This window comes from Balaenoptera borealis (genome assembly GCF_965194805.1).
Source record: "Balaenoptera borealis genome assembly, chromosome: 4".
Lineage (NCBI taxonomy): Eukaryota > Metazoa > Chordata > Mammalia > Artiodactyla > Balaenopteridae > Balaenoptera > Balaenoptera borealis.
The window spans coordinates 5,593,178-5,612,476 of NC_138861.1; the positions used below are offsets into that span (position 1 = coordinate 5,593,178).

The window sequence follows — 19,299 nt, forward strand, 5'->3', positions numbered from 1 at the left end:
CACTGACGGCAGATTAACTGGACCTCTCTTCTGCACTTGGCAACATCCTAGGCTGTAAAAAATACAAAGCCATTTCCCCAGTTCCCCTCAGTCTGGACTTTGATGGGTCGAGGTCCTTCTCACTGCTGGAATTGAGCAGGGAGTGGTGAATTGCCAGGTTCGGGACTGAGCTCACTGAAGGACACAGACTGATCTGTGATGCACCTCAATCAATAAGCCCAATCTTGCAACAGTTCTGAACTCATTTCTAACAGCATACTGCTGCTGGCCTGTCTTTACGTGATGCCTGCTGCCAACCCAGAGCTACCACCTCCCACTGTTACCCCATCTGGCTGGGTCCTACTTCCTGGCCAATGGAAGAACGCAAGGACTTTATTCCAAGTTGTTTCCTGGGGATATTTTCTTCTCTAATTGTTGTGCGTTTACAAGACACTACATACAGGATGCAAAACTGTGCAGATGACAGACTAATCAGTTTTAGATTTTTACAGAATTTCTTAAGCTTTCATAAGATATAAGTGCCCTTTAAAAAGAGAAACATACTATGATAAATATTCAGACTTCATCTGAGAACACTAGATGGAAAATCACTGTCTTAAATACATAAAATTATGCCAGTTTATGGGTATTAATTAATTAATTAATTATAAATGTGACAGAAAATAATACATATTGCTTTCATAATCAACAAAGATGTACAGATTTAATTATACTCAACAGGAAAACACAAAGGAGGGCTTTCAGATCCTTGATAAAATGTTTTGCACCTTCAAGGGTAAGAGGGTCCCATTATAAGATATAACACATTAGGGCTAAAAAGTTACTTCCTAGCCCTCAAGACCTGGCGTCAATCTCTCTTTCCAGTCTAATCTTTCACCATCATGGCACAGGGACACTCTAGCAAAAATGAGAGCTTGACCATGTTTTTGGTTTCAGTTCAATTTCTCCAGAGGAAAATCTGTTCCCCTTTCAAACAAATCTCAAATCCCATTTCTTTGGAAGATATTTTCTGGTAATCCTGTTGGGAGACAATTATCCATAAATATCTTGACATTTCCACAGAGTCAGGTCTTTCTGAGCAGAAAAGCATGCCACCTTGGTTAAAGGATGATGGTGCAGCAAAAATGCCTTTGGAAGCTAGAGATAGAGTATTTCTCCTGAGAGATTTAGAGACTTAATTCCTCTGAGCCAATTACTGAGGTGCCAGAGTACTGACCTTCCCCTCCTCTCCCTGGAGAAGATTTGCATGCTTTCCAGACTAATAATTCCTTCTCTCTCACATGAGATGGTGGGTTGAGGTGCCAGCAGCCTAAAATAACTTAGAGACACATGATTGCAGGCTCCTCCTGCAGTAGGACTGTGCTGGTCACGAAGGGTGACACTAGTCTCTTACCACATCACCCCATAGGGGTTGGGGCCAGAGAATAAATACTAACAGGTTACATGGGTAAGAAATGGTCTGTTCTCTGATCCAGAGACCCTGTGTTTCCTGTCAGTCTATCATCTATGATCTATCTATCTATCTATCTATCACCTATTTATCATCTATCTGTCATATACATACATAAATACACATACACACTCTTCATGTAAATAAGTCTTGTTGTATGTCATATTCTAAGAGTAATTCTCAGTTCTTACATTTTATTTTATATTTTCAGATGTGAAACTAACCTTTCACTTCCACCCACCAAGTATTTTAAAAATTCACTAAATCTTATTAGCATAATTTTTATTAAACATTCAGAGAAAAAGAACCTGTTTTTAGATGGCTGGACAATGTGTGGGAAGTTTCTCATCAACTCTACAGATAGTCGCTGTCAAAATGTGTATATATGTATATATACCTCTATCTGTCAATTTCTCATGTAAACAATTTCAAAACATAAGCAAATTTCACAAAAATGACAGTACATATTCCCAATGAGAAATGAACCTACACTCAGATAGTAAAGTACTGTGTGTTTGGAGAACACTGGGGACCTGCTTTGAGACTCTGTCTAACTCTCCTGGTCTCTATCTCACAGGACCCACCCTCCAGGCCCCATTTAAAAGAGATGAAAACAAGAAAATTCTCATGAAAATTCGAGGGAGGTAGGAAACGTAAATCATAATATTTTTTTTCTTAATGGCTTCAGCTTTGTCATCGTAGGTTATTCCTTTTGCATATAAATCTAATGTTTGGAATGTCTGAACTAAAATATTTTCCAAGCAAAAAAGTACTTGAGAATCAACATTTTTTTCCCTTACTGTGAAGATCTAGGTGGAAGAATATCATTGTTAAATGGTTATGTGTCCGATTAGACATTGAAAGGCTTAAAGATCATTATTTTCTCAAATACACTGAAATGTACTTACCTGTAGTGTTGGAGAAGTCTTTTCCATGGTACCCCAGCTTAGCACCCAGACCTGATCATGTGATTTGTCGTAGTGCAATTTAACCGGGATGGGGTCTGTGCTTACTGCCTGTAATAGATAGAAGTCGAAAAAGTTTTCAGACCGAAATATTAGTTTAAAACTAGGCCAAAAATTATAGAAAAATCTAAGAGTTTAGATGTCAGATTTAAAATGTATGTTGCCAATTATCTAATTTTCTAAACCTTTATTTGATTAATTTGGAAATATGATACTTTACTGAAATATAGTTTTGCACAATTTTATATAGTCTTACATTCATTCATTACCTATGCAAATGGTGTTTAATGGAGAAGCTATTTAGAAACTCAAGATATGAATGATTAATATGTGTATTTTAATCAACTGTTGAGTATAGGTAAGAACTATATTTATACTATTAGATTTTTCTATCCCACTGCTGGTTATGGGATTTGACCCTTTATAATGCTAAAATGCCAACAATCTGATATATGGTTGTAACTCTAATAACAGATTACCTAATTTAGTTTCCTTAATGAGAAGTCTAAAGCCACAGAAAAAGAAGAAGCAATTTTTTGTGTCGTACTTGATATGGTAAATGTATTGTTCTGCTAATATTTATAATATCTAGCATTTACTGAAAACAAAACTTCCAAAACACACATTGCTGCCAGGAAGTTATTTCACTCACCTTAATTCTAAGCTATTTATATCATAAGCTAATACCTTTTTGAAGTAATTACCTGTAATATTAATAGTTAGACATTTTCTAATTTAATAACATAGAACAAATTGTTTTCAATAAAACAACCTTTATCCAATATTGAAAACATTTCTTTCCAAGCTCTACTGAATATCCTTAGAGAATTTCCCAAGTCCTAGTTTATAATGTAATTCTCTTCTCAGTGGATTAAATGTAAACTATAGTTGTAGTTGAATATATAGAGATTCACATTTTAACTAACACTTTGGCAATTTAGTCTTACTAAAGTATTTCTTTTCTGAAATCTTGCCCTGTATTTTATCTATTTAAAATTCTCAATATTCTTGGATTAGAATTAATTACTGGATTTCTGAAAAGACCTATTTAAGCATTTCTGTATTAGTGTCCTCACCCCTTTCTTTCTGGCTAACAGAGCCACAATAACATTTTGGGTTCAGGTGGGCAGTGATGTTCTCAGGGAAGGTAGCCCACCTGAGGACCAGCAGAGATTTAAGCCAATGACTAATCTTATTCCCCTTTGACAAGTGTGAAATTTCCCAGACTCTCTAGAGGTGAGGGGTAGTCACATGGCATATCCTAGTTTACACATCGTAAAGATTAAGATGATAAATGATTTCTGAGAGTGAAGCATTTCCATCGAAAGAGACAATAGCAGGAGATGTCCAAGCATCACACTTTCTCCTTCTTCCTGCTTTGAATGCTGTCAGATGAGGATATTAAGCCTCCATTTCTAAAGCCATTTTGAGGTCATGAAACAATAAGCTTAAGAAGGAAAAACCACCACTTTGAGGATTTAGCAGGAGAAATATGAAAAGAGACTGAATTCTCCGTGATAGTCTTGAATTGCTGTACAAACCTAGAATAACTCTCCCGAGACCTGATGTTATTTGGGGTAACTATATGGTTCTATTGCTTGAGGAATAGCTAGTCTGCTATTTGGTGAATCATACTCAAGGGAATGCCAGATGTTTCATTTCGATTCTTCATGCACTGATCAATAATTTCAACGGGTATATAGCAAAAGAGCCATCATTAATCATTACACTAATAGCAGAGCAGTAAGACTCCTTTGATGTTTCATATTTTTCCCTTTATATGTTAAACCTGATCTAGGTATGATTATAATAACCTATTTTGCATGCAACTTAACATGGAATAATCTTTAGGCATTTAAAATGTTAAAGATAAAATAATTCAATAGGCAATAACAAAAAGACCTCATTGTTAATCAGTTGTTAGGATATGGTTATAAAAATAGCAAAGATCCTTAGATAACTTTATAAAGTAGGGACCAATTTGAATAAAAAATTTCAGTTTGCCAGCTCTTATAAATTTCTTTTCTTTTCACTTGGCCCTTCCTAAATATTATCTTGTAAGGACATACCACAATCCATAGGTTCTGTTAATGCCCCATAAAATGTGATAAGGAAACTGAGACACTTATCTTACCAGTAGTCATCCAGCCAGTGAACAGCAAGCCTGGGATTTGGGTCTGTGCTCTTTTCCCAAAGTGGGAACCTCCCTACCTATGAAAGACCATTCCTCCTAGTTGACAGTTTCATTCCTGACAATGTGTGGATATGTTGCCCTCTTATTTATGCTTCATAGATAAGAAATATTCTTTTGGGTTTTTTTCGTTTGGAGGGTGAAGAGAAACCCATGGGACCCAAATATATGCAGTATCATTTGTATAAGCAGTACAATCCCAGGGGAAAATCACTGAGAGGCAGTATACACCATGCTTATGAGCATGTATTCTGAAGCTGACTTCAAAACTTAGTGTCTTCGCTTAAATTAAATAATAATACTAATAATAATAACTTGGGAATTTACTAACACTTTTTGTGGCTCAATTTCCTCTATAATAAAATGGAGACAGTAATAACACCTACTTCAAAGGGTCGTTGTAAATATTGGGTGAGATAGTAAATATAAAGTGCTCAGGTATGCCTGATGAATGTTAAACATGATGGAAATACCACTGCTCCTACTATTAGAAAAACTAACTGAACTAGAGTATTTTCATGACAGCATTATAGTGTTTTGGAGATGTAATGCCCTTATTTAGCAAATGAAGAAACTAGAAGAGGTTATTTACTTTAATAACCACAGTCTCTGTCCTGGAAGAGTTTATAGATGAGAGGGTGAAAGAAGAATTTAAAATAAGCTGATGCGTGTCACAAAATAAAAATAAGGGCCAAATGCCTTGGAAGCTCAGAGGAAGAAGTACAGAGCAGGATAGGGGAGAAGAAGAAGTGATGCTTTAATTGAGCCTTAAAGTATAAACATTTTCTTTTATAAATGGCAGGACAGAGACAATTTTTTATTTATCTTATTTTTTTTAAATTGGGGTATAGCTGCTTTACAATGTTGTGTTAGTTTATGCTGTACAAAAGAGTGAATCAGCGATATGTATACCTATATCCCCTCCCTCTTGCGTCTCCCTTCCACCCCTCCCATCCCACGCCGCTAGGTCATCACAGAGCACCGAGCTGAGCTCCCTGTGCTACACAGCAGGTTCCCACTGGCTAGCAATTTGACACATAGGAGTGTATTTTTTAAAGTTAACTTATGAGAATATATTTCAAGAGGTGTCAGAAGGCAGTTCACAATTAAATTCCTTCAAAAAAGTGAAGATATACGTTTTTGAAGAAAGAAAATATCAATTTTCAAAACAACCTCAGAATTTGAAAGAAAAAATATATTTACAAGTTTTCAAGTGTGCAGATACAACACGTTTTACGGAGGAAATGCTGACATTGTTTTCAGCAAGGAAATCATACAACAATGACAAAAGTATGTGCAAACAACCGTATTCAGGATCATCTTTCCATAACCCAGTTTTCAGTCAAAAAGCATAAATTTTCCTACTTAAATGGCCAACGTTTGAAAGGGATAAATTACAGGTGTTGACTTTTATAAAATATCTGCTGGTCTCCTTTGGAAATTACTCTAAACGTTCAATTTAGACCATTAGCTTCTGAAAAAGAGAAAGGCACTATATTTGACACACACAAGAAATTCTTGCCGCAAGTAAGCCTGTAAGCCTGTGTTATAAAACAGATCTTATTTTTGAAAAAGACTGCATAGTGTCTATTATCCTTGATGACCCTCTTTCTCCTCTACTTCCCATCCTCACGCCCCGGCTGGACCTGCTTTCCAAACGCTGAGCCCTTCGCAGCTCCTGCCCTGCTCAGACCACACAGGCGGCCTCTATCACCTCCAACCTCATCTCCTGGTTTCCACCTTTCAATTTTCTACTCGTCCACTTTCTCGACAGATTTGTCAGAGTGATTTGTTTTCTTTTCTTTTCTGGTGAGCATTAGGCAGATCATGGCACCAATTTGCTCAAAACACAATGTCTTCTCATTTCCCTCAGAGTAAAAGCCAAAAGCCCTTATAATGACCTGTCGATCCTGGTCTTCTTTCTCAGATCTTTCACCCTCCAGGCTCCCCCAATGGCTCCAATCCAGATTCTCTGGCTTCCTTGCTGTTCATCTAACATGCCAATCACACTTCTACTTTTTGGAGGCTTTTCCCCAGAACCAACCGTCTTCCCCAGATAACCCAGTGTCTACTTCTTGGACACCTTTGCTGAGAACTCACCTTGTGGGTGAGGCCAGCATGACCACTCTATTTAATACTGTAACCAGCCTGCCCTTCATCTTTAACTTTCCCAATCCCACCTGGTCTGCTCTGCCATTTTACCTTTTCCAGTGGCACTGACCACTTTCCATATTGTAGAATTTACATATCATTTTTAGTATTCTTATTTTTTGTTCTCTGTCTCTATGCAGTGGGCTCTAGGCTCCAAGAAGGCAGGCCTTTTGTGTTTGTTTAGCTCAATGGTATCACTTATGAGCTTAGAACAGTACCTTGTAAATTGTAGTATTCAATATATAATTAATGAACATCTACATCTACTTCATTGGGAAAAGCAAATTGCAAAATTGAACAACATGACAAAAGGCATTATAATTAAGATCATGATTATTACTTTATATAACAAAAACAACTACACTCTGCACTAGGCTTGTTATGAACAAAGTTTTTCTCTAAATATATTACAAATACCAATTATTTTTTTAATCTTCTTGACAGTTGTTCTGTTGATGTGTGCACTATTGCTATCCCATTTGTATAGATAAAAGTAAATAAAAGACTAAGGGTACCAATGTCCATCCCTCCAGACTATAAAATTCTCACTCTCCTCTCAAAATAACTTCATGCCCACCATCCAATATACAGATAAATTCAGGTCTCCAACTTTGGTCCATATGTTAAATATTTATAAAACGTAATATGATTTTTTTAAGATAAAAATAAAAATAAACAATGTCTTGGGATTCTCTTCCCACAACTAGTCATCTTTCATTGCCCTTGTGTTGCATACATTTCGTTTGGAAACCATTAGTGTAAATATTTTTTGTTTCTGCAACCGTCGAGCATTTATCAAGAAAAATGATGTAAATCAATATGTAATGTTCAAGAATATGTGATTGGGAAAAAGCATTGCACATATGCTTATCTTTCACCTCAAAATTACCTTATGTGCATAGAATGCTCATTTAGTACTTAGTATAATTTGCATTTGACTACCAATATTATTTTGCTAGAAAAATTGCTTTCAAACTTTGCCTTGAGAAGCTTACAGAAATGAGCCTTATTCACAGCAGGCGCTTTGAACCCCCAATAATAGAAAAAGGGGCTCACTTTTGATCTATTGAATGATTCTGTGAGACTTTGTTTAAATAAAATTTTCTGATACTATAGTTTGGAAATTTCTCTCCATCCCATAAACACTGTAATTTTCTGTACACAGTAGCCTTTGCTTGGCCTGGTGATATTCAGATAATTAAGCCACAATCCTTCTTCCAAAGATTTATTGATTTATGAGACAAATTCAGAAGTATCTTTCAAATAACTTAATATTTTGTTATTGTAATTAATAGTAGTCTAAATATTCAGATCCTAGAATCATATTTCTTATTTTCTCATGTAAGTACCATTTTCAGTGTTATATTATCATGATGAATTATCTTCTTATCCTATTCCTCTGTAAAAATGTGTAAAATATACTACATAATGTAATAACAAAACGTTTTTATCTGTTGTAGCTTTATAAAGATATTGATATTTTTTCTTTAATATTTTAAAACATTGTTTCAAACATTGAATAAGGCTACAATTTACTTATATTATGAGTTATTTTTTTTTCTTTGTAGATCTATAAATTTTAACTCCCTCATAATCCCAACATACCTAGTGTGATACAAATTTATCAGTATTAGAGACCTTCAAGATGACGGAGGAGTAAGATGCGGAGATCAACTTCCTCCCCACAGATACATCAGAAATACATCTACAGGTGGAAGAAGCCCTACAGAACACCTGCAGAATGCTGACAGAAGACCTCAGACTTCCCAAAAGGCAGGAAACTCCCCACGTACCTGGGGACGGCAAAAGAAAAAAGAAATAACAGAGACAAAAGAATAGGGACGGGACCTGCACCAGTGGGAGGGAACCGTGAAGGAGGAAAGGTGTCCACACACTAGGAGCCCCTTCGCGGGCAGAGACTGCGGGTGGCGGAGGGGGGAGCTTTGGAGCCACGGAGGAGAGCGCAGCCACAGGGGTGCGGAGGGCACAGCGGAGAGATTCCCGCACGGAGGCTCGGCGCCGAGCAGCACTCAGCAGCCCGAGAGGCTTGTCTGCTCCCCCGCCGGGGCGGGCGGGGCTGGGAGCTGAGGCTCGGGCTGCGGTCGGATCGCAGGGAGAGGACTGGGGTTGGCGGCGTGAACACAGCCTGAAGGGGTTAGCGTGCCACAGCTAGCTGGGAGGGAGTCCGGGAAAAGTCTGCAGCTGCCGAAGAGGCAAGAGACTTTGTCTTACCTCTTTGTTTCCTGGTGCGCGAGGAGAGGGGATTCAGAGCGCCGCCTAAACGAGCTCAGAGACGGGCGCGAGCCGCGGCCATCAGCACGGACCCCAGAGACGGGCAGGAGACACTAAGGCTGCTGCTGCCGCCACCAGGAAGCCTGTGTGCGAGCACAGGTCACTCTCCACACCGCCCCTCCCGGGAGCCGGTGCAGCCCGCCACGGCCAGGCTCCCGTGATCCAGGGACAGCTTCCCCGGGAGAACGCACGGCGCGCCTCGGGCTGCTGCAACGTCACGACGCCTCTGACGCCGCAGGCTCGCCCCGCCTCCTCCGTACCGCTCCCTCCCCCCGCCTGAGTGAGCCAGAGCCCCCGAAGCAGCTGCTCCTTTAACCCTGTCCTGTCTGGGTGGGAACAGACGCCCTCAGGTGACCTAACGTAGAGGCAGGGCCAGATCCAAAGCTGAACCCCAGGAGCTGTGTGAATAAAGAAGAGAAATGGAAATCTCTCCATGCAGCCTCAGGAGTAGCAGATTAAATCTCCTTAATCAACTTTATGTACCGTGTATCTCTGGAATACCTGAATAGACAACGAATCAGTCCAAACACTGAGGCGGTGGACTTTGGGAGCAACTGTAGACTTGGGGTTTGCTTTTGTGCATCTCATTTGTTTCTGGTCTTATGTTTATCTTAGTTTAGAATTTAGAGGTTATTATCATTGGTAGATTCGTTTATTGATTTGGTTGCTCTCTTCCTTTTTTAATATATAAAGATGTATTTTTTTTTCCTTTTTCTCTTTTTGTGAGTGTGTATGTGTATGCTTTTTTGTGTGATTTTGTCACTATAGCTTTGCTTTTACCATCTGTCCTAGGACACAGATACAGTTTGTCCTTTTTTTTTTCTTAGTATAGTTTTTAGCAAGTGTTATCATTGGTGGATTTGTTTTTTGGTTTGGTTGCTTTATTCTTTCTTTCTCTTTTTTTTTTTGTTTTTTAATTATTTTTAATTTTTCAATTTTTAATATATTTTTTAAATTTTTTATTTTAATAACTTTATTCTTTTTCTTCCTTTCTTTCTTTTTATCTCCCTTTTTTTCTGAGCCGTGTGGCTGACAGGGTCTTGGTGCTCTGGCCAGGTGTCAGACCTGAGCTTCTGAGGTGGGATAGCCAAGTTCAGGATATTGGTCCACCAGAGACCTCCCACCCCATGTAATATCAAACAGCAAAAGATCCCCAGACATCTCCATCTCAATGCTAAGACCCAGCTCCACTCAATGACCAGCAAGCTACAGGGCTGGACACCCTATGATAAACAACTAGCAAGATAGCTACACAACTCCACCCATTAGAGAGAGGCTGCCTAAAATCATAATAATGTCACAGTCACCCTAAAACACAACACCAGATGCAGTCCTGCCCACCAGAAAGACAAGATCTAGCCTCATCCACCAGAACACAGGCACCAGTCCCCTCCACCAGGAAGCCTACACAACCCACTGAACCAACCTTAGCCACTGGGAGTAGACACCAAAAACAATGGGAATTACGAGCATGCAGCCTGCGAAAAGGAAACTCCAAACACAGTAAGTTAAGCAAAATGAGAAGACAGAGAAACACGCAGCAGATGAAGGAGCAAGGTAGAACCCACCAGACCAAACAAATGAAGAAGAAAAGAGCAGTATAACTGAAAAAGAATTCAGAGTAATGATTGTGAACGTGATCCAAAATCTTGGAAATAGAATGGAGAAAATACAAGAAATGTTTAACAAGGACCTAGAAGAACTAAAGAGAAAACAAATAGTGATGAACAACACAATAAATGAAATTTAAAATACTCTAGAAGGAATCAATAGCAGAATAACTGAGGCAGAAGAATGTATAAGTGACCTGGAAGATAAATTAGTGGAAAAAATTACCACAGAGCAGAATAAAGAAAAAAGAATGAAGAGAATTGAGGACAGTCACAGAGACCTCTGGGACAACATTAAATGCACTGAAATTCAAATTATAGGGTTCCCAGAAGAAGAAGAGAAAAAAAAGGGACTGAGAAAATATTTGAGGAGATTACAGTTGAAAACTTCCCTAACATGGGAAAGGAAATAGTCAATCAAGTCCAGGAAGTGGAAAGAGTCCCATGCAGGATAAATCCAAGGAGAAACACAACAAGACACATATTGATCAAACTATCAAAAGTTAAATACAAAGAAAAAATATTAAAAGCAGCAAGGTAAAAACAACAAATAACATACAAGGCAATCCCCATAAGGTTAACAGCTGATTTTTCAGCAGAAACTCTGCAAGCCAGAAGGGAATCGCACGACATATTAAAGTGATGAAAAGGAAAAAAACCTACAACCAAGATTACTCTACCCAGCCAGGATCTCATTCAGATTTAATGGTGAAATTAAAAACTGTTCAAACAAGCAAAAGCTAAAAGAATTCAGCACCACCAAACCAGCTTTACAACAAATGCTACAGGAACTTCTCTAGGCAGGAAACACAAGAGAAGGAAAAGAACTACAATAACAAACCCAAAACAATAAAGAAAATGGTAATAGGAACATACATATTGATGACTACCTTAAATGTAAATGGATTAAATGCTCCAACCAAAAGACATAGACTGGCTGAATGGATACAAAAACAAGACCCATATATATGCTGTCTACAAGAGACCCACTTCAGACCTAGGGACACATACAGACTGAAAGAGAGGGGATGGAAAAATATATTCCATGCAAACAGAAATCAAAAGAAAGGTGGATTAGCAATCCTCATACCAGATAAAATACACTTTAAAATAAAGACTATTACAAGAGACAAAGAAGGACACTACATAATGATAAAGGGATCAAACCAAGAAGCAGATATAACAATTGTAAATAGTTATGCACCTAACATAGGAGCACCTCAATACATAAGGCAAATGCTAACAGCCATAAAAAGGGAAATTGACAGTAACATAATCATAGTAGGGGACTTTAACCCCCCAGTTTCACCAATGGACAGATCATCCAAAATGAAAATTAATAAGGAAACACAAGCTTTAAATGATACATTAAACAAGATGGACTTAATTGATATTTAAAGGACATTCCATCTGAAAACAACAGAATACCTTTCTTCTGAAGTGCTCATGGAATGTCCTCCAGGATAGATCATATCTTGGGTCAGAAATCAAGCCTTGGTAAATTTAAGAAAATTGAAATTGCATCAAGTATCTTTTCCTACCACAATGTTATGAGACTAGATATCAATTATAGGAAAAACTCTATAAAAAATACAAACACATGGAGGCTAAAGAATACACTACTAAGTAACCAAGAGATCACTGAAGAAATCAAAGAGGAAGTCAAAAAATACCTAGAAACAAATGAAAATGAAAACACAACAACCGAAAACCTATAGGATGCAGCAAAAACAGTTCTAAGACGGAAGTTTATAGCAATACAATCCTACCTCAAGAAACAAGAAACACCTCCAATAAACAACCTAACCTTACACTTAAAGCAATTAGAGAAAGAAGAACAAAAAAACACAAAGTTAGCAGAAGGAAAGAAATCATAAAGACCAGATCAGAAATAAATGAAAAAGAAATGAAGGAAACAATAGCAAAGATCAATAAAACTAAAAGCTGGTTCTTTGAGAAGATAAACAAAACTGATAAACCATTAGCCAGACTCATCAAGAAAAAAAGGGAGAAGACGCAAATCAACAGATTAGAAATGAAAAAGAAGTAACAACTGACACTGCAGAAATACAAAGGATCATGAGAGATTGTTACAAGCAACTCTATGGCAATAAAATGGAAAACCTGGAAGAAATGGACAAATTCTTAGAAAAGCACAACCTTCTGAGATGGAACCAGGAAGAAATAGGAAATATAAACAGACCAATCACAAGCACTGAAATTGAGACTGTGATTAAAAATCTTTCAACAAACAAAAGCCCAGGACCAGAGGGCTTCACTGGCGAAATCTATCAAACATTTAGAGAAGAGCTAACACCTATCCTTCTCAAACTCTTCCAAAATATAGCAGAAGGGGGGACACTCCCAAACTCATTCTACGAGGCCACCATCACCCTGATACCAAAACCAGACAAATATGTCACAGAAAAAGAAAACTACAGGCCAATATCACTGATGAACATAGATGCAAAAATCCTTAAAAAAAATACTAGGAAACAGAATCCAATAGCACATTAAAATCATCATGCACCACGATTAAGTGGAGTTTATCCCAGGAATACAAGTATTCTTTAATATATGCAAATCAATCAATGTGATACACCATTTTAAAAAATTGAATGAGAAAAACCATATGATCATCTCAATAGATGCAGAAAAATCTTTCAACAAAATTCAAGACTCATTTATGATAAAAACCCTCCAGAAAGTAGGCATAGAGGGAACTTACCTCAACATAATAAAGGCCATATATGACAAACCCACAGCCAACATCGTTCTCAATGGTAAAAAACTGAAACCATTTCCTCTAAGATTAGGAACTGGACAAGGTTGTCCACTCTCACCACTATTATTCAACATAGTTTTGGAAGTTTTAGCCACAGCAATGAGAGAAGAAAAAGAAATAAAAGGAATCCAAATCAGAAAAGAAGAATTAGAGCTATCATTGTTTGCAGATGACATGATACTGTACATAGACAATCCTAAAGAGTCTACCAGAAAACTACTAGAGCCAATCAATGAATTTGGTAAAGTAGCAGGATACAAAATTAATGCACAGAAATCTCTTGCATTCCTATACACTGTTGATGAAAAATCTGAAAGAGAAATTAAGGAAACACTCCCATTTACCATTGCAACAAAAAGAATAAAATACCTAGGAATAAACCTACCTAAGGAGATAAAAGATCTGTATGTTGAAAACTATAAGACACTGATGAAAGAAATTAAAGATGATACAAACAGATGGAGAGATATACCATGTTATTGGATTGGAAGAATCAACATTGTGAAAATGACTCTACTACCCAAAGCAATCTACAGATTTAATGCAATCCCTATCAAACGACCACTGGCATTTTTAACAGAACTAGAACAAAAAAATTCACAATTTGTATGGAAACACAAAAGACCCCGAATAGTCAAAGCAATCTTGAGAACGAAAAATGGAGCTGGGGGAATCAGGCTCCCTGACTTCAAACTATATTACAAAGCTACAGTAATCAAGACAGTTTGGCACTAGCACAAAAACAGAAATATAGATCAATGGAACAGGATAGAAAGCCCAGAGATAAACCCATGCACATATGGTCACCTTATCTTTGATAAAGGAGGCAAGCATATACAGTGGAGAAAAGACAGCCTCTTCAATAAGTGGTGCTGGGAAAATTGGACAGATATATGTAAAAGTATGAAATTAGAACACTCCCTGACACCATGCACAAAAATAAACTCAAAATGGATTAAAGACCTAAGTGTAAGGCCAGACACTATCAAACTCTTAGAGGAAAACATAGGCAGAACACTCTATGACATAAATCACAGCAAGATCCTTTTGACCCACCTCCTAGAGAAATGGAAATAAAACTAAAAATAAACAAATGGGACCTAATGAACCTTAAAAGGTTTTGCACAGCAAAGGAAAACACAAACAAGGCGAAAAGACAACCCTCAGAATGGGAGAAAATATTTGCAAATGAAGCAACTGACAAAGGCTTAATCTCCAAAATTTACAAGCAGCTCATTCAACTCATTATACAAAAAAAAAAAAAAAAAAAAATCCAAAAATGGGCAGAAGTTCTAAATAGACATTTCTCCAAAGAAGATATGCAGATTGCCAACAAACACATGAAAGGATGCTCAACATCACTAAGCATTAGAGAAATGCAAATGAAAACTACACTGTGGAATCACCTCACACTAGTCAGAATGGCCATCATCAAAAAATCTACAAAAAATAAATGCTGGAGAGGGTGTGGAGAAAAGGGAACCCTCTTGCACTGTTGGTGGGAATGTAAATTGATACAGCCACTGTGTAGAACAGTATGGAGGTTCCTTAAAAACTGAAAATAGAACTACCATACGACCCAGCAATCCCACTACTGGGCATATGCCCTGAGAAAACCATAATTCAAAAAGAGTTATGTACCACAATGTTCATTGCAGCTCTATTTACAATAGCCAGGACATGGAAGCAACCTAAGTGTCCATCGACAGAAGAATGGATAAAGAAGATGTGGCACATATATACAATGGAATATTACTCAACCATAAAAAGAAACAAAATTGAGTTGTTTGTAGTGAGGTGGATGTACCTAGAGTCTGTCATACAGAGTGAAGTAAATCAGAAAGAGAAAAAACAAATACCGTATGGTAACACATATATATGGAATCTAAAAAAAAAAAAAAAATCGTTCTGAAGAACCTAGGGGCAGGACAGGAATAAAGACGCATACTTAGAGAATGGACTTGGGGACACGGTGAAGGATAAGGGTAGGCTGGGACAAAGTGAGAGAGTGGCATGGACATATATACACTATCAAATGTAAAATAGATAGCTAGTGGGAAGTAGCCACATAGCACAGGGAGATCAGCTTGGTGACCACCTAGAGGGGTGGGATAGGGAGGGTGGGAGAGAGATGTAAGAGGGAGGGGATATGGGGATATATGTATATGTATAGCTGACTCACTTTGTTATAAAGCAGAAATTAACACACCATTTTAAAGCAATTATACTGTCATAAAGATGTTTAAAAATTTTTATCAGTATTCCTTGAGGGGGTGCACCAACTACGAATAATTTAAAACTGATGCTACACTGGTTATGGACCAGTTGTGTCAACTTATATAAAGATGGGTTATTTTGTCAGAGCGAAGTAGTGAGAATAGCAACAAAGATACACTGAACTTGGAGTTTAGCCTTGACATGAAGGAGCAGTGAAATACAGCTTGTTTATCAGTCTGACAAGGAGAATACCAGCTGGCTAATTAAGTGAACCTAATTTAAACTAATGATGTAGATTCTCAGGATAATGTGCTAAGGGCTAGAGGAGACTGCTGACGACACTTAAGAATACCCGATGTGTTACCATAAGCCACTTCTGCATCCAAGCAGAACCTGATATTCCTCCACAGAAGACAAAATGAGGTCAGTTGTTTACTAGTTCATCTTTTACACAGGAAAATATCACCTGCATGCCATTCTTACAAAAAAGTATTAATGGCAAGAAAAGTAATAAGCGTTTGACGTTTAGAGCAACACCAAGGTGATAGATTCCATTAAAAATGTGTGACCTTTTATTTTTAAGCTGCACATAGAAGTGATATTAATGTATCCACTGAAAACAAATATACCCCTATGGTGAGAATTTTTCATGAGGTTTGTAAAACATGTTGTCAAGAAAACATTTGTCATTTTAAGAGTAAAATGTAAAAATGTTCAAGTTTTTAAAATGTTTCGTGCTAAAATTACACATTTAATACCAATACTCACATTCAAATATATACAAAAGAAAAAAAGAAAGTCAGAAATATGATTTCTTAGATAAGGTCAGTATAAAACACTAGGGATCCACTTTAATTGGACTGAAAAAGAAAACTTGAAAGAGTAAATTTAAATAAGTTTACTGTTCTTTTTTTCTCTCTCTTTTGTTTCTACTTTTTTTTTCTGTTCAAAAAGAAGGCAATTTGGTTTTGGACTTCACTGTTCCATCTCTGTCCACCCTATAAAAAATTCTATACTAGTTTCTATCATATTTTGGAGATGATTAACCAAATTTTGATTATAATTATTATTCTTAGTTGCCACTGTATAATATACTTAGGCTAAGAAGAAAGAAATAAACAGAGGTACAGCACACAATCAGGAAGTATAACTTCATTTGGATACAAAAAAGGCTGACTTGAGTCAGCCTCTGTTGAGAAAAGGTATCAAATTGAGAAAGGATGCTTTACTTTTCACAAAACTAACTTTGCACCTTGCAGGTGACTTGGAGTGTACTCTGACCTTGGATAAAAATAAAGCTTTAAATCACAAATGAAGTAGTTTTATTTTTTTTAAGTAGCTAGAAATACTCTTTCCTTAAATAGTTTTAAAACTTGAATTAATTGGATTATTAATTTATAAAGCATAAGTTTCAATACCTACATCTGTTAAATCTATCATTTACATGTTGTTTTTAAATTAGGAAAAACTTTGAGGGAATTTAGAATTCTAAAAGATGGCCTATTTTCAAGTATAAAAGTAGAGTCATTAGGATATTCCTAATTCACCTTTAAGCATGTACTTTCAAGCATTAAAATTCACATACTCTAAGGTCATGTTAAGACAAATATAGGGATGTGTTATTTCAGCCAACAATTAGTAGACTTATGGAATTTCATCATCTAAAGAGGCTCACAGACTCAAATTATACATGGTTACAAAAAAAAAAAAGAATTTAGACAAATTCAAAGATAGAAAACTTTAATTTTTTAAAAGATATTTTTATGGAGTATATACCTAAAATTTTAGGTTGATATTTATAGTCAACAATAGGTCTCAGAAAATAATGTCCCTTTCAGAAAGATAGCTAGACTGAATATACCCAATATGGAAATTTTCATTTTCTAAACTAATTTGGTCTCTAAATTTCTATAGAATAGATCCTTGCAGAACGTCCCAAATCATTGCAGCTGCTACTTCACTCTACTTCTTTCCAGGGAGGTACTCAAGCACCCCTATAATTCAAAATTTTTCTTTTTATTGACAGAAGGGCAATATTCAATTCCATTCCATACCTCCCCAGAGTTGTGTGGGCAAACCCATGACACAGTACTGCCTTTTTGATCCAAGGATTAAGTGCCCATATTTTTCCTACAATAGGGAAGTCTCTGTTATGTTACTCTCCGTTCCTACTATTCCCCTAATGGAAGGCAGCTATAGATAAATGAGGCAATAAGGCTGATAAATGGTGGCATGAGGCAAGATGCATGAAGACAGGGTTCAGATTTGTTTTTGATAGCTGACAATCTGAGAATATGCAGAGACTGTATATACAGTGGGTAGAAGGGGTAAAACAGGAAGTCAGCCATCAAGACAGTGAAAATACACATTTTTAAATTACTAGATCTCATCAAATTGCTTGCTAAAATGTTACTTTAAAGTTTGGAAGAACTTTCACCTCTAATTCCATCTGGGACAGAATTTTCGGTTTTAGTACTCTGAAATCAGTTCATTTGTCATAAAAGTGTTCCTTTTGGATTACTTATTGGATTATATGTTATTAACTTATATTTTCTCTTTAATTTGTTCTTTCTCACTACATTTCCAAATTTACTACCATGACTTTTACCTTAATACTTTCTTAGTTCCTTTTACTCTCTGCTAGGATTGTGGTTCTTGCTATCTTCTTTTATTCAGTTCTAATAGTATTAACCATGACTTTTGTCCTTGATCTTTGCCAAAATTCCCAGTTGCCTTTTAATTAGTCTTTTTTGAATAAATCAATTTTTAGCTTTTATATATTCATTTCATTGTGTCCTTATCTACATATATTTTTACTTTCCTTCTTTCATTTACACTATTGTGATTTTCTTCAGCTAAATTCTAAAATTATCTAGTTAAATGTTTTATTTTCAATCTATTATTTATTTATTTTTCCATTACAGTAGCAAAATTCCTTCAAAGACAGCCTTACTTGGATTTAACATGTTTAATCATGATTATCAATATTACTTGTTATTGATATTGACATTTTAAATTTACTTTGCAGTTTTTGATAGCTTAGCACTGTGTCAGAGAATCAGTATGAAATGATTTCATTAATATTTCTTGAGGCTAAATTTATAACCCAACATGTGTTCATTTTCAAAAATGTTTCCTTTAGTGAATGCTATCTTCTGAAGGTTTGTGTCCCTCCAGAATTCACTTGTTGTAATCCTAACCCTCAAAGATGATGGTATCAGATGATGGGCATTTGGGAGGTGATAAGGTCATGATGAAGGAGCCCTCATGAGTAGGATTAGTGCTTTTATAAAAAAGACCCAACAGAGATCGCTTGCCCCTTCCCCCATGAGAAGACACAGTGAGATGGCAATGGCTTTGAACCAGAAAGAGGGCCCTCACCAGGTCATGATCATGCTGCCACCTTGATGTTGGACTTTCCACACTCAGAACCTTGAGAAACAAATTTCTGTTGTTTATAAGCTATGCAGTGTGTTGTATTTAATTAAAGCAGGCTGAACGGTGATATGAAATGATATTGAAAAGGTTTAGAAAGTGAAATATTTAGTAATAATGTATATTTAATTACTGCTGGATGCAAAAATTAATACATGTATCTGTTAGTTCAAGCATACGAATAGTGTTCAGTTTGCATATAG

The 19,299-nt window shown here is 36.7% G+C and overlaps 1 protein-coding gene across 8 annotated transcripts in view; it reads right to left on the bottom strand.

Moving 5' to 3' along the window:
* The window catches only part of FSTL5 (follistatin like 5), a 771,595-nt gene that overhangs the window by 61,886 nt on the left and 690,410 nt on the right, over nt 1-19,299 (bottom strand). For all 8 annotated transcript variants that reach the window (XM_082391660.1, XM_082391659.1, XM_082391666.1 and 5 more), the window contains one exon: nt 2,359-2,466. In XM_082391660.1, coding sequence (XP_082247786.1) covers nt 2,359-2,466 — 108 coding nt within the window. The remainder of the gene's footprint in view (nt 1-2,358; nt 2,467-19,299) is intronic.